At 38.6% G+C, this 16,480-nt stretch overlaps 2 protein-coding genes across 4 annotated transcripts; one reads left to right on the forward strand and one right to left on the reverse strand.

Moving 5' to 3' along the window:
- The first annotated feature begins 2,576 nt into the window (after positions 1-2,576).
- LOC110386789 (lipase 3) lies at positions 2,577-10,146 on the forward strand. Of its 3 annotated transcripts, none has more exons than XM_038010744.2 (5): positions 2,577-2,769; positions 5,776-5,974; positions 6,211-6,572; positions 7,339-7,497; positions 8,955-10,146. In XM_038010744.2, exons 1-5 carry the CDS (start codon positions 2,632-2,634, stop codon positions 9,333-9,335), a joined length of 1,239 nt encoding a protein of 412 aa, XP_037866672.1. In that variant the 5' UTR covers positions 2,577-2,631; the 3' UTR covers positions 9,336-10,146. The 3 variants fall into 3 exon arrangements, with proteins under 3 accessions (XP_037866672.1, XP_062524070.1, XP_062524071.1); XM_062668086.1 differs by lacking the exon at positions 2,577-2,769 and adding an exon at positions 3,840-4,035; XM_062668087.1 differs by lacking the exon at positions 2,577-2,769 and adding an exon at positions 5,197-5,223.
- On the reverse strand, positions 10,078-15,855 carry LOC110386633 (uncharacterized). The gene is made up of 6 exons (XM_038010742.2): positions 15,516-15,855; positions 14,617-14,739; positions 13,514-14,299; positions 12,904-13,018; positions 12,200-12,357; positions 10,078-10,194 (listed from the first exon to the last, which is right to left on the reverse strand). Exons 1-6 carry the CDS (start codon positions 15,738-15,740, stop codon positions 10,156-10,158), a joined length of 1,446 nt encoding a protein of 481 aa, XP_037866670.1. The 5' UTR covers positions 15,741-15,855; the 3' UTR covers positions 10,078-10,155.
- Positions 15,856-16,480: the final 625 nt, after the last annotated feature.

A 16,480-nucleotide genomic window follows, 5' to 3' on the forward strand; every position in this document is an offset into this window, starting at 1 on the left:
TTGTTCACAGTAATCAGTCATTACATATGACTTGTTTAAAAGTAGAGAAACACCCACTTACGAATTTAAAAAATCACAGATCATCGCCCTTCAGGTCCCACTAAAAAGTTAGCTTTCAACTAATTTACTTTTAATAGTGCATTTGTTACTCTGATAAGTGTGTGGAAACCCAGATTTGATTCGTGATCAGAGTCTATATTTTATATTAAATATTATTATAAATTGAGTAAGAGGTAGACGAAGAAATGCATGTATTGCGTGAAAGACGACATGTGTAAGAGGGGAGTGAGTGAAAAAATGGTATATGATAAGAGAGGATGTAAAGTGAAAACATGTTACGCCGACCCCAAGTGACTGGGAGAAGGGCAGGAGAATGTTACGTGTTTTTTTTTTCTTTATGCGATGCCATTGTTGCCAGTGTTGGGTTTACAAAACATTCAATTATTCTATTCATCTAAAGGTATATTGGTATGTGAAGCATAAAACTGAGCGGAAGCAAATGAAGTTGATTTGTCTAAAGTTGTAATGAATTGAGATGAAATTAAATAAATTATTGTCCCAGTAGGAAATTCAATGAAAGATCAGTGGACTCTTAAGAACCACGTCCAACGATTGTTTCATTTTCCCACTCTTATGCAATTTCGCAGATTTGAACGATTAATATACAACAATTAATACATTAATATTAAAACACATTTAAATCTGAGGAAACACTAAGTTAATAAAATAAAACAAATTCACACAACGACGCTTCGGCTAAATAGCTTGTGAATATAAGTACTCGTTCATGTTTCGTGTTTGCGGCAACCTTTATGACAGGAGAGAATCAAATTGAATTCATCGTTGCTACCAAATCTAATGGACACTATTCAATTCAAATTCAATACCGCTACTCAGCTTTGAAAATTTCATAGACGATCCCGAATTATATGTCCATAGACTCTGGCACACTCAGCTAAAATTATCGACTTACCTATCTACTTGTCATAGCATCTAAGTTTTTCAACTCATTAATTTTTTTCAACTCTCGCAAAGTAGGTAACCTTGTGTTCCAATTTGAAGGACCGTGGAAAGTTACGTTTGACTTCTGCGAGTTTACCATCTGGTGGAAGGAGGCGACCGCGCCAGAGAAACAGTGCTCTCAGAACCTATTCATTTTCCAATGCAATTAACACTTCGCGATATTTTGGAAAAGCGTTTACTCGTAGTTCCGAAAACCACTTAGCACTCAAATTATATATCCCTTCCTGCCATAATAGCTAAACCACCACCCTGCCTATTTCTGCCGTGAAGCAGTAATGCGTTTCGGTTTGAAGGGTGGGGCAGCCGTTGTAACTATACTTGAGACCTTAGAACTTACATCTCAAGGTGGGTGGCGCATTTACGTTCTGGATGTCTATGTGCTCCAGTAGGTAACCATTTAACACCAGGTGGGCTGTGAGCTCGTCCACCCATCTAAGCAATAAAAAAAACCATTAAAATATAGCTATAACTTTTGCGATTAAGAAATAAAACAAAGTGCCGAATAGAAATTAATATTATTTTGTACCTACAGCAAAAACAACTACCTAGACAATGAGCGGACATTATGCGCGTCAACAATTTACCATCTGGTTATTGAACAATATAAACCTTTTTGTCTATATCAATACCGAAGTTTGAAACTTGATGAGTTTTAAAATTAATTAGGTAACCTTGGCTCTACACTTCGGTTCACGATAGAAGCACCTGCGTCCGTTCTAACATAATCAGATAAAAGGTCGTTTAATAACTAAAATAGGGACACACTTGTTTTATCTTTGATGAAAACTATTAATACTGTACCTATTAATTGTTATCTCACCTTCATAACGAGTGGTTTCGAAATACTGACACTTATCGGCATTTAATATTCAGCCAAGGCTGTGTCGACAGCGTATGTTGTTTTTTGTTTATTGTTATGCATAGATGAACAAACTATGTCGATGGCAAAAAGTCACGGTGTCGCAGTCCGAGCAGATTTGTACGTACGATGAATAAGGTATACATGTCGCCAAGGGTAAAGAACAACAGCGTCACATTATAAGACTTGGGGGTGAAGAGGATAGATTGACGAAACAACTCATGGTCAAACTGGTCTTAAATGGATACCAAATCACATCGATACCACAATACGAATGCTATCACAACCATGACATGATCACTTCACAGCAAAGAGACAGTGGTGGTAAGAATTCGTGCGTGCTCACGATCGATTCTGCCCCGAGTGATTTACATACAATTCTGTTAACATTTATGTTATACCGTCATACTAGAAGCGGCTTGTGTTTTTGCCCAAAAAATTTATTCCAATTTGACTTCTGAGAGGTTCAGCTGTTGGGGTCCTACAGCTACAACTTTCTAATAATTCCAATAAGTAAATTTTGAAATTAATCGAATAAATAATGCAATTACATAATAAAAAATATTTAAATAATAACGTAATTTTGTTTAATAACAGTAGTAAACATGATAAAGAAACGCTTAAGCGCAGCAGCTTGTCTTATCTTTATCAATAAGTGATGATATATCTCTTGTGAAAGAATCCGATACATTTCAGTCAATCGACCACAGATCGCCTGGATTGTAGTTGGCTCGTAGTACCACTAAACCATGTTTAGATATTTTATAACGACAATCTTAGTTTTCTCTTCTAATTACTGCTATGCAGAAATATCAGATGAAATCTTTTATAGAAATATTCAGAGGATCACTGATCCAAGTATACTGGAAGATGCGCGTTTAGATACGGTAAGTTTACAAACATCCCTTCTACAGAATCAGATGTGAGTTACAAACTTATATGTTAACATTGCATAATATATTTGCCCTATTGATCTGATCACAAAGGAGTAAAAAATTCTGATTTTTTTTTATTTTTGTTGTAATTGTTTTCTGTAAATTAAATAACAATAAGTATATTTTGAACTAATTATATATGATCATAAAATATATAATATACATTTTAAAATCTAGTGTTGTTTTCTCAAATTTAAAGCCTAGCTTGAGACTATGACTTTATTTATTAATTAATTTGCGAGTATATTTTACATAATATAATATTACGTTTTTCGAACTGGGCGCTAAAAAGGTATTGCACCGCGGGCGCGAATTAAGATCGTTACGCCATTGGTTTGGAGTCAATATTTTTGAAAGATGGGTATTCTGTTTACGTTTTTTTACTTTAATAAATTTTCAGGTTGGGACTGTTAATTATGGAATGTTTATTTTATTCTAATACATAAAAACATATCCAGTTCCCAATTCAAATCTTCAGAATTATTCTACTTCATTCTATCGCAGACTAAATTCCATAGATGTGTATGTTCGTTTGTTAGCTCGATGTTAGTTCGATGTTAGCATCACATTTCGAGTTTCGTTTCCGTTTCGTCGCATTTCATAAGGGTGAAACAAATTTCGTAAAATTTAAATGTACCTAATTGTATTGGCTAGATATTTAATTTCAGTTAAACAAAGCCTGTTTCTTTCGAAACATTTCAGACCTCTAATCACAAAATGAACAAAATTTGTATTTATTTTCTAATGTATACATCTATAACGAAAGTACATGCGCGCTTGCTATTTCAAAGGGGAAACTACACGAATTTCCTGCCGCGTTAGGAGGAGAAATCTCACAGCCCCGATCACCCTTTGGCCAACCTATTTCCTGGGCCAGGAAGGTCAAGTACTTTGGATTCACCCTGGATGTATCCAAGACATTCTGCCCGCATATTAAAACAGTTCGCGACCGTGCCGCGTTTATTCTCGACAAACTTTACCCCATGATATATAAGCGAAGTAAAATGTCCCTTCGGAACAAGGTGACACTTTACAAAACTTGCATAAGACCCGTCATGACTTACGCGAGTGTGGTGTTCGCTCACGCGGCCCGCACACACATAGTAATCCTCCAATCCCTACAATCCCGCTTTTGCAGGTTCCGCAGTTTCCGTGGACCTGGGCCTCGAATCGATCCGCAAACACATGAAGTCAGCGTCGGAACGCCACTTCAATAGGGTTAGGCGTCATGATAATTGCCTTATCGTTGCCGCTGACTACTCCCCGAATCCTGATCACACAGGAGCGAGTCACCGTCATCGCCCTAGACACGTCCTTACGGATTCATCTGATCCAATAACTCTTGCATTAGATCCCTTCAGCTCCAACACTAGGAGCAGGCTAAGGGATCCCACTAACCGTGCAACCGTGCAACCTAACCCATGCATCAGCCCGCTGAGTTTGTCGCTGGATCTTCTCAGCGGGTGTCGATTCCGATACGGTAGTAGATTCATTCGCGAAGCATCTGCTCTTGAGTTGTTAGGTCCCCTCGGAGGCGCTCGGGCAGCTGTTAGCCAATCCCACCCCTCTTGGCTGAGCCTTTGCTCACCCACCTGTCTTGGTGAAAATGGAAAGGCCTCCGGGCCACCAGTAATCTTTCAATCATAAAAATAAAACATTCAGCGCGATTGTACATACATACCTAAGCGCGAAATCCGTAGGCAAAGTAAAAAATAAACACATGAATCTAGGGTATCTTTTGAAAAATTTGTTTTTGTTTGAGTTTGTGGCAGAACGACAGTGTTTTCAGATCTGAACCTTTTTTTCTTCTTTGCAATCCGCTGGTAGCTTAAGTGGCTATTTCAGCTACGCCCGGACGGATAGGTGAGCTTACCGGCTCAACCTGAGAGAATTTACTAACGCTATCCTAGCAATGGCAGTGCTTCGTAGAATCCACCCTCGGAACGGAATCGCAACCCACTGAGAAGATCCGGAAAAAAACTCAGTGCGGTGTATCTATGAGTTAGTTCGCTCGTCGAACTCTTGGTCGTGATCGACGAGTTCGAAGAGGAAATCAAAACCAGTAGTTATAACTAATTAGCGGCTTTTGATTATTTAAATAAAGCCTTCAAAACGTACACCATCTTAGTCGCATCAAATATTAAATTATTATGTAGTTTTCAATTCACGTTAGGGCCAATGAGTGGGGCTAAAGCTTATTTTAAAACGCGATTAACAACGAGCACTTCAAAACAGTTAACAAATCGATCACCTAGCGCAAATGTATCTAGGTGAAAAGGCTGCCTTATGTTACACATCTATTCTGTTTGAGGCCATTATTATTTTTGATTAATTATACTTTATGTTATCATATTCTACCGTTTATTCACAGAGACGATATTATTAGAAGATATTCTCTTAGAGATGGTACGTTCCTGTCCTTTTACCTTCAAATCTCTGGTATAATGGTTTTGGAGCAATCATCCTCCCACGAAACTCTAGAAGTAACTTTCCCTATCGATATTTTCGGAATGCTGTGACATGTTTTTCGTCTAAGTAGGCTCAACAGAGTACTTTAAAATAGACAGAGACACGACGGTGCCTCTGACATTTTTGGAACCCGTGGGTGGCAGTGAGCTCTGACACCAATGACCATGAAGATGGGAACATTGCGTCCACGTCGGACTGCTAAGACCAAACTAATTTACTAGTACCTAAAAATACGTCTTAGTGTCATCGTGCACAAATGGGCAGGACGCCTCGTGTCCCTTTTTCTAAGTAATTCTACGAGGAAGGCCTACAATCATATTATTAAAAATATTGAAAATATTTACAAAATTAGGGACTGGTGTTAGGATTTAATGTGAACCACTATAAGTTGAGAGGTGTTCTACCTAAAAAAATACGAAACCTATCCACGGTACAGGTTTAAGTCAATAAAATATATCAAATAACTAATGTAAATGTCTTTCAACGCAGTTCACATTAATCCGTAAATACGGCTACCCGTGCGAAATACACAGAGTATACACAGAAGATGGATACATATTGGAAATGCATAGAGTACCTAACGGCAAATACAACGCGAAAAAAGGCCCCAAGCCGGTTGTGCTCCTACAGCATGGACTACTGTCGTCCTCTGCGGAATGGGTGCTTATGACCCCCGGGAAAGGTTTAGGTAAGTTTTCATAGCACGTAAGCTTTCCAATAAATTTGTTAATAAACTATTTTCACATTTTGAAGACTATATTAATAAATAGTACGTGTTTCTAAAGCACTTATTCGGAAAATAACTAACGATTTAGATATAACTATTATCAAACTATAATTTAAATAATATCAACTCCAGAACAAAAATAGTTTCGTATACAATGTTATGTTTACCGTTTCTTAGTTTTTCGTAATTATTTTCAGCATACATCTTAGCTGAAATCGGATATGACGTCTGGATGGGAAACGCTAGAGGAAACACGTATTCTCGTCATCACAAATCCTTAGTGGCCACTTCCTCGGAGTTTTGGAAATTCAGCTGGCACGAAATAGGTTACTACGACCTGCCCGCAATGATAGACTACGTCATCAAAGAAACCGGTGCACCTAAAATTCAGTATATTGGATTCTCTCAGGGCACCACAGTGTTCTGGGTGATGACGTCCACTCGGCCGGAATACAACGACAAGGTTTCGGCTATGCAAGCTTTAGCCCCGGTCGTGTATCTACGAAACGTGAGGAGCCCTCTTGTGAAGGCCATTGCTCCATTTACGAACACTTTGGAAGTTAGTTAATCCTCTTGTACTTCTAATTTATTATAACAAATACTCAACGCAATTGAATTATTCAAATCAAAATTGTCATACGACGTTAGCCCATTTGTTTTGGTACCTTCAAACAGCTACGTGTATTACAGCTGTAAAAGTTTTCTTTGTTGACTCGCCGTGCCCTGATCTAGTCTTTACAGCTCAGGGCACATTAGCAGCTATAAGTGATTATTAGAGTCTACAGACTTCAAGCAGCTGTGAATTAAGCTACTGATCTCGATGCTATTGAAACTACAGTGCTAAATTGAAAGGCACATATTACGCAAAAATAGGAAGGTAGTAGCGTAGTTTTGCTGGTGTCGTACCGGTGGGCAGAACCACTAGGGCTATTTCTGCTGCAAATCAGTAATACCGGTTTGATGGGTGGGTTCAGCCGTTATACAATACAATTGAAGACAAAGACTCTTATCTTAAGATTGGTGGCTTTTGAGATTGCAGATTGGCAAGTTCACGGCGTGATACCGATAGGCTCTGGTAGCCAGCTAACACGAAAAATCCAACTCTGAAATACTGTTGATAGGAATTATAGGAATAATTATAAGAAACCGTACCATAACAGTATCTAATGCTGAGAACTCATGATCGAAAAGAAGTTTCTAGTACTAACTTGAGGAAGCCACGGTCGCATACACATATTTTCGGATCAACAGCTGGTCAGACGATTAATGTACAATCCTCTAGTCACAAAATCGTTTTAGTTATTACACTGTTTTCAATTTTGCAGATAATATTCAAGTTATTAGGAAAAAACGAGCTATTACCGAACGGCAAAATTAACGAACTTGCCGGACAAACTGTATGTGTTGAGGAAGCTATCACGCAGTTCCTTTGTACGAATCTACTGTTCCTAGTCTGTGGTTTCAACGAGGAGCAATTGAATAAAGTAAGTAAATTTTATAGTGTAGTGTATCTAGGCTTGGAAGCCTTTTAAAGAATCCAAATTAGATACCAACCAAATCGTTCCGATCAATACCAGTCTAGAATAGGGATCGCAGCGCATAAAATAAAACTTCCAGTGTTCCAAATTCTTCTGTTATAATAATAATTAAAAATTAATTAACACTTTATTACGCCCTGCTCATTTTTTTAACCATCTCCCTTTTTCTCTGTCATTCTCAAATCTCTAATAGTTTTTTCTCTAATAGTCAACCTGTACTATCTGTTATTTGGAAGAGTACCACTAACAGCCTGGCCACGGGACATTCGCCGATACGAATATTCGCGCGGTGCGAACGGCGAAGCGTCTAGCGACTAAAATAAGCGCATAGAAATGTACCTAACAAGCCACGCGCACCGGCGACCGGCGAAGCGACCGGCGAAATGTACCGAGCGAATCGCGCGATGCGGCGGGCGAGCAAAACAAATGCATGAATACGGACGGCGCGAGCCACGGAGTCGAGCGGTAGTCGCGGCGAATAGTACAGTGATTAAATGAGTTTAGTTGTTTTCGCCGCGAAAAATTAACGCCGAAATTTTTATATTTTATATTTTTTATTAATTTTTTTTTTTATATTTTTAAACTCGTCGTGGCCGAACGGGTAAGACGTCCGGTGTTGAGCGATGCACCGGTAGTCGAATATCAGGCGGGTACCAATTTTTGAAATGAAATACGTACTCAACAAATTTTAATATTCACGATTGATTTCCACGGTGAAGGAATAACATCGTGTAATAAAAATGAAACCCTCAAAATTATAATTTACGTAATTACTGGGGGTAGGACCTCTTGTGAGTCCGCGCGGGTGGGTACCACCACCCTGCCTGTTTCTGCCGTGAAGTAGTAATGCGTTTCGGTTTGAAGGGTGGGGCAGCCATTGTAACTATACTTGAGACCTTAGAACTTATATCTCAAGGTGGGTGGCGCATTTACGTTGTGGATGTCTATGGGCTTCAGTAACCACTTAACACAAGGTGGACTGTGAGCTCATCCACCCATCTAAGCAATAAAAAATATATATAGCTGAAATACTAGCTAGACCTGCTATTTGGAAGTCTAGCCACCCAAAGTATTTCTCGTACTTCTTGTGGAATTCTCCATCTATAGGTATACTCCGATTCTTATTCAAATCATGTACATCACAATCTTTTCCAAATAATAGGTCCTGAACCAAAAAACTATTAATTTGTAAGCAATATCGAGATAATTTCGATATAGACATTTCGCTGTCGGACTTCCTTATTAGTCGCGGCGGCGAACGTGAGTACCCGTGGCCTGCAAACGGTGCTGCGCGAATGGTCGCCTCGTCCACCGCTTCGCTGTTCGCACCGCCGATCCCCGTGGCCAGGCCGTAAGGTGAATTAGTTCATTGCGAATTAACTTTTCGTGTCTTCTCATTACAGACAATGCTGCCAGTAGTGATGGGTCACACTCCAGCGGGCTCATCCACAAGGCAATTCGTACATTTCGGTCAGATTTACAAATCCGATGAGTTCTTACAATTCAATCACGGGTGGATAAAGAACAAATTCGTTTACGGTACATTTAGACCGCCCGCATACAATCTGAGCGCGATTCGGACACCTGCATTCCTTCACTACGCTGACAACGACTGGTTGTCGACACCGAATGACGTCCATAGACTATCAAGATCCTTGAAATCCGTCGTCGGCAAGTTCAAAGTACCCATGCCAGAATTCAATCATTTAGATTTCGTTTTTGCCATCAACGCAACGAATTACATATACTCTAGATTAATAAACATAATGGAACAGTTCAAGTAGACAGTGAATCTTCAATCTATACATATGAATAAAATTGGAGTGTCTTTTTGTGATATTGAAATAACCGCTTTTTACTACATGCATATGAATATACTATATACGGTACATACACCAAAATAACATTTTTTACAATTTTTCTCTGTCTGTCAGTCTGTTTGTTCCGGCCAATCTCTGAAACGGCTGGACCGATTTTGATGAGACTTTCACTGATAGGTAGCTGATGATATAGGGAGTAACTTAGGCTACTTTTTTTAGACTAGCTTCGCCCCGCGGCGTCACCCGCGGTACAACAATAATCGCAGGTAACACGCGAGACTCAGCTATCAATAATAAAATTTAATGTTTCCGAAGCGTAGCGAGGGCGGGTCGCTAGTTATAAATAAATAAATAAATAAATATTTACTAACAATCACGCCTCGTTAACTGGTCCCGTGATAAGTTCGTAAAGAACTTGTGTTACAGGTACCAGATAACGGAAATAAATGTAAGATTTTTATTATACACATACATATTATTATATTTAATATACATCCATAACCCTGGAAAAGACATTTTATATTTTTCATATCAATATCTTCCCTTGGCGGGATTTGAACCCGCGACCCCCTTGTGTAGTGACCATGTCACTTACCACTACACCAGACGGCCGTTAAAGCTAGTTGATAATATTAAAAGCAATTTTACGGTTTCCATGACAACAGACTACGACATCTACGACTCGCAAAAACCGAAGAAAATACTGTTATTTAAATATATATTTTTTATTGACTAAACAAAAAAACATTGACGAATTAAATTGATATGTTTTATATTCGGGCTTTTATTGCTGTACAATTACATTTAAATCTTTCATTGATACCTGTGGAATATAAAGCAAAATTATTAGTGTCCGACCGCTGTAACGTTTTTCGAGTAGCGTGATATTTTCTTTATGTTTAAGTAGCCACTTATGCTACCACTGAATATGTAGGAAAAAACATCTGTTTCATTTTAATAAGATCTTGAATTATGATCATGATCTAAATACATATACTTAGTCTGGCCATAAATACTGTTACAATTAAAAATAAACAAAATATTACATTTGAATTTGGAATCTGTCATTTTTATATGATTGCTCATTGAGTTTTCTCAATTTGGCGCCAATACATTGTACAATATTTTGCGATATTAAAATGGAGTGGGGTGATAAAGAGAACCGAATTGCTGTGATTGCATTACACAAAGTAGGTATGGAGCCAAATGCAATTTTTAAAACTCTCCATACGCTTGGTATTAGTAAAATGTTTGTGTACCGGGCTATTAATAAGTGCAATGAGACTTCCTCTGTTTGTGACAGAAAAAGATCTGGCCGTCCACGTAGTGTTCGTATGAAAAAGGTGGTCAAAGCAGTAAGGGAAAGAATTCGAAGAAATCCTGTCCGAAAGCAAAAGATTTTATCTCGGGAGATGAAGAAAGCAACTAAAACCATGTCGCGTATTTTAAAAGATGACTTAGGACTTGCAGCCTATAAGAGACGTACTGGTCATTTCTTAACTTAATTTAAAAGAGAATAGGGTGGTAAAATCGAAACAACTACTGAAGCGGTACGCAAAGGGAGGTCATAGAAAAATTTTGTTTACGGATGAGAAATTTTTTACAATTGAGCAACATTTTAACAAACAAAATGACCGTATTTCTGCTCAAAGCTCTAAGGAAGCTTCCCAATTAGTCGACAGAGTGAAACGTGGGCACTATCCGACTTCAGTGATGGTTAGGTGGGTTATTAGCTATGAAGGAGTGACTGGGCCATACTTTTGTGAAAAAGGTAACAAAACATCGGCACAAGTGTATCAAGATACCTTTCTTGAGAAGGTAGTGAAGCCCCTTAACAACACCATGTCCAATAATCAAGAATGGTCTTTCCAGCAAGACTCGGCGCCAGGTCATAAAGCTCGGTCTACGCAGTCTTGGTTGGAAACGAACGTTTCGGACTTCATCAGAGCTGAAGACTGGCTGTCGTCTAGTCCCGATCTTAATCCGCTGGATTATGATTTATGGCCAGTTTTAGAGAGTACGGCTTGCTCTAAACGCCATGATAATTTGGAGTCTCTAAAACAATCCGTACGATTGGCAGTGGAAAATTTTCCCATGGAAAGAGTGCGTGCTTCTATTGATAACTGGCCTCAACGTTTAAATTACTGTATTGCAGCCAACGGAGACCACTGCGAATAAGCTTTTTATACTTTAAATTGTTTTATATTTATGTATTAAACTAACACACTGTAAAAGTAATAAATGTTATTTGCCATAGATTTTTCCTTTGTAACAGTATTTATGGCCAGACTAAGTATACGTTACATAGGTACCATGCACCGGATGCAGTCATTCAAAAATAGCATAGAACCCTACTTCTATCGTAGTAGTAGTACCAACAATTAATTTCCCTAACTTACGTTTTGAAGAGTAGGATCATGGACATAAATCTATCCTACAATTGTGACTAAAATCTCATCTTGTGAGATTTATGGGCTCCGGTAAACACATTATGCCCGATAGACCGTGAGCTCGATGACTGTGATCTATTTATGCAATAAAAATAAATTAATACAAGCTTCAATCTGATGCTGCAAGGTGAGTGGCCATGTTCACGTGGCGATCTATGTATCAGCACAATAAATTTTTAACACCCTAGAGCGAGTTTTTTAACGTTCTCGATAGCGTAAAAGTTAACTCAAATTTGTATAGAGTTGGAACGTTTTCCTACATTTGCCGCTAGGGGCGCTGTTACAACTGCATACAAATTCGCACTAAGCACACAGGTGAGCTTAACATTACGACGATACGTCCACAGACAATGGATTACATAATCACGCACTACTTACGTAATTGGATTCCAAGCTGGACACACTCGAACACGAAGGAGCTGACTTACTAGACGTCACGTTTTGGAATCCATTTTGAAAGTCAGATTTTACTAAAGTGTTTTTATCGTTGACTAAACTCATCTCGCGCTTAAATATTTCGCCGAAAGTATTGTGTACTGTAAAATTCAAACAAACACGGTTTTAAATTTAAAACTGCTGTCGAATGCGAAGACAATTAGTATACTCTACATTCAAAGTTCGAATCACATTTTAATCATTAGTTTCTTGCAGGCAGAAAACGTAACACAATCGAACGACGCGATCAAACGCCTGACGTTAATATTATAGTATCTGTATGCTTAGTGCGAGTTTTTTAACGTTCTCGATAGCGTAAAAGTTAGCTCATATTTGTATGGAATGTGATCGTTCGCCTACGTTTGCTGCTAGGGGCGCTGTTCCAACTGCACACAAAATTCGGTTAACTTTTACGCTATCGAGAACGTTAAAAAACTCGCACTAAGCACTGACTCTGGTATCTTAAATATTGACCTGATGACAGGGTATAGCTATGTTCCTTTTGAGGTTAAGCGTCCACTAAATACAAATTTGTAAAAAAGATCTAGAACATTCTAAAAAAATTATACAGTTACCAAAGTTAAATTCGGAATTGGAACTACAATAGTTTGGTTGGTTGCTACGTGTTTAATTTAAAGAAAACCAACCTTTTGTCAGAAAACGCAAAGGATTTTCTTTACTTGAACGATTTTCATCTGAATCGCTTAAAGTTGTGACATTCGTTTTGTGTAATACTTTTAAAACTGACACCTGTTTAAAATTCTGAAACAATTAATGACTCTTTCAATTGCATTTTCCGACTTACATCAGATGCTCCCCCCGATCCATTAACGGTGCTTTTAGGCACCACAAACACCGGTCACCGTCCTCGTCAAACCCGTCGCTGGCGACGAAGGGCACGACGAGCGAATTAACCCATAGACACAGCCCACTGAGTTTCTCGCCGGATCTTCACAGTGGGTCGCGTTTCCGATCCGGTGGTAGATTCTGCAAAGCACTGCTCTTGCTAGGGTCAGTGCTAGCAACACTCTGGCTTGAGCCCCGTGAGCCTACACACGTTATGGTGAAGCTGAAATAGCCTCTCAAGGCTATCACCACAGGTAGGAAAAAAAAAACAGGTGCAGACGAGATCTGTCTTAAATATAAAAGAAAAAATATGGGTTTGATGAAGGAAACGAAAGCGAATATTGATCTTTGTACCACTGGCAACTTTACTGGCGCGAAAGAGTGTCCAATCAAAGCTATGCAGTATTTTACCTTATTGCAACAATTTTTCATCGTTATCACCATTTCTGATTCCAAATTGTTTACTGAATTTCCATCCTCGACACTGTCATCGAAAGGCTTTGGCAGCGGTGATAGATCATCCATTTCAAAACCACTGCGGCTTTTGTTGTACAAAGCATATTTCCACGGGTGGGTTTCATATATATTGCGCAGTTCAATTTTTAGCGAATCATTCTCCGCTTTTAGTTTTTGGATTTCGTTCAAATGAGAATCACATTTCTGGTGTACGTTATCAATATGCTCCTTGTCGAATGTTAATGGTTCAACGTCTTTTAAAAAATCGTTAGCTTCGCAAGCAACGTCGACCAAGTCCAACCTGACAGAAGTAGACTTATTCAATTTTCGTCGCGTTTTTCTACGCCCGACTGTTGAAGATTTTTTATTGCATTCTCTGTTCAAATTGACCTGACGAGATGTATTTTTTACGTTCATAGTTTCGTCGACCTTTTCACGATCAACAGCTCGAGAAAGCACAAGATCAACAGCACTTTTGGGTGCTTTAGAAGAATTTTTGTTTGAATATGGCGTAGTTTTTTTTATAAGTAACACATCGTCGACGATGTCTTTCTGCCATGTTCTAGTAAGAGATCTAATGCTCTCAACGCGAATGTAAGTAGCTGGATGCAGTGTGGATTGCTCACGGTTAGAAGTTTCTATATGAAACAGTTTTTCAATAATAATTTTCCAAAACATTTTTATGGTTTTTAATACTTCCAAGCATTTATCGCAAGGCCAATGGCTCGTTTCGAATTCTTCCTATAAAAGCGTACAATAAAATATATTAAAGCCAAAACAAAAAAGTTAAATTCTTGCTGGATCGATCGATAAAAACTATCCTAATGTTACAAACAAATATTTCATGGCCTCCTTTATCCTAAAACCGTGTCTAACTGTATCTATCTAACCGGTGTAATCCCTATTACGACCAATAGGCATCAAAACGAAAATCCCTTTCTGCGTCTTGAGCAAGTCTCTATAACAACCTCATGAAATCAATGTCGTAAGAATATTGGATAACAGCAGAAATAGATTGAGAGATCCATGTGCGGGATCTGTGCCTATTAGTTACCTACTTTAACAAGAAAATCTTGCACGCTTTGGTTGTTCTTCAGACATTCCTTCATGATGTGACTAGAAGTGCAGATGGTATCAAGCACGATTTTAGACTTGCAGTTGGGTTGACATCGAGGCGCTAACTGAAAAACAAAATCTATTACAATATATTAAAAAACAAAGGCTGTATTAAAGTGCCGTTCTTATTATTAAGCCAAACTAAATAATTAGGTAATTATACCACAATTTTATTGGTTCTTGTTATCTCGTTATTACCATCGCACCGCCCGCCACCGGAGTAGAGTTCATCCATACTACCTGTAGCCACTGCGGTCATCCACAATGCGTCTCCAGAGGTCTTTTTTGCCACGTACCATCCAGCTATGGAATGAGCTCCCCTCCACGGTGTTTCGGGAGCTTGTGGAGAGTATTAAGCGGTAGGCAGCGGCTTGGCTCTGCCCCTAGTATTACTGAAGTCCATGGGCGACGGTAACCACTCACCATCGGATGGGTGGTATGCTCGTCTGCAAACAAGAACAATAAAAAAAATTATACGCGTGCATATTTTCAAGTTCATCTTACAGTTGGTTATATTTACGTTACAAGATTACGTTAATAGATAAGTACAATTGAAGCTAATCAAATATTATTCAATGAGGACGAAAATCTTCATAACATAAGACTCCCATCTTTCTCTAAAGTTCGAGGTCTCGACGGTCTATTCTGGCTTCTGTCTAACTAGTGGGCGTGCTCGTGGAACTCCTGAAAGAATCTGTTATTAACTGCCCTAGCAAGAACAGTGATCTACAATCGTGAAGATCGGGCCAGAAACTCAGTGATTGCGCTGTTACCGTATTCATTCGCCCACATAAGCAACAAGAATCCCTTTCCATGTCGATCTGTTATAATTTCTACTAACCCTTCCACTGGTCTTACAAGTCATGATTTTCAATAATGTGACCAAAGTGCGAACCGATATGATATACACCGGCATATCAGACCTCATCCAATCTCTAAGATACCGATCGCGCGCCTTTTCATCGTGGCTCCAAGCCCTGAGGTCCGTACAGGATTTGTACGATTTAATTTTACCTTCGCTACGTCCGAAAATGTGCGAATTGATGTTATTCACTGAATAATTCATTGAGTTTTGATTTTCATATTGCCCATACTCACTAATATTGTCTTTTTGCACAGTGATTTTGAATAAAAGTATTGACGTACCTAACTAATTTTTATTTTTGACAATGACATTTGTGTATCTGTATAAAATATAATAGAAAGAACTGTACACTCTGCTCTATAAACTCCTCTCTCTATTTTATTATGTGCATACCTTCATTATTTTAAGATGGCTAAGCTTGAGTTTCGATAAGAGGTATCGTGAGCTTGCACAACATCGAACCAATTTTCGCCGCGCAGTAATAATTTGTATGACAACTTACTTTTCATTGAACGTACTTAACACGAGAGGAACTCTAACTAATATGTACATAAAGTTATTTAATTGAATGTTTTAACTATCTCTAAGCAATTTTCATAGGCATTTTAATAGAAAAAGAAAAAGCAGCCGATTAACTCCTGAAAAATCATTTTGTACCATGAATGTAAAGCAGATCGTAACGGCGCCATCTCTGACCAGCCCGATAATGTACTTAAGCAAATCGCAAAGTGCAAGTTCATAGAAATACAGAGACAGGTTGAGTTTTTGTTGACACAAAGTATATTGAAGAGGTATTGTAACTATACTCGATACCTTAGAACTTACATCTCAAAGTGGGTGGCGCATTTACGTCGTAGATGTCTATGGGCTCCAGTAACAACTTAACAACAGGTGGGTTGTGAGCTCGTCCAACAATCTAGTAATAAAAAAAAGGTTTTAAA

This window comes from Bombyx mori, chromosome 4 (genome assembly GCF_030269925.1).
Source record: "Bombyx mori chromosome 4, ASM3026992v2".
Lineage (NCBI taxonomy): Eukaryota > Metazoa > Arthropoda > Insecta > Lepidoptera > Bombycidae > Bombyx > Bombyx mori.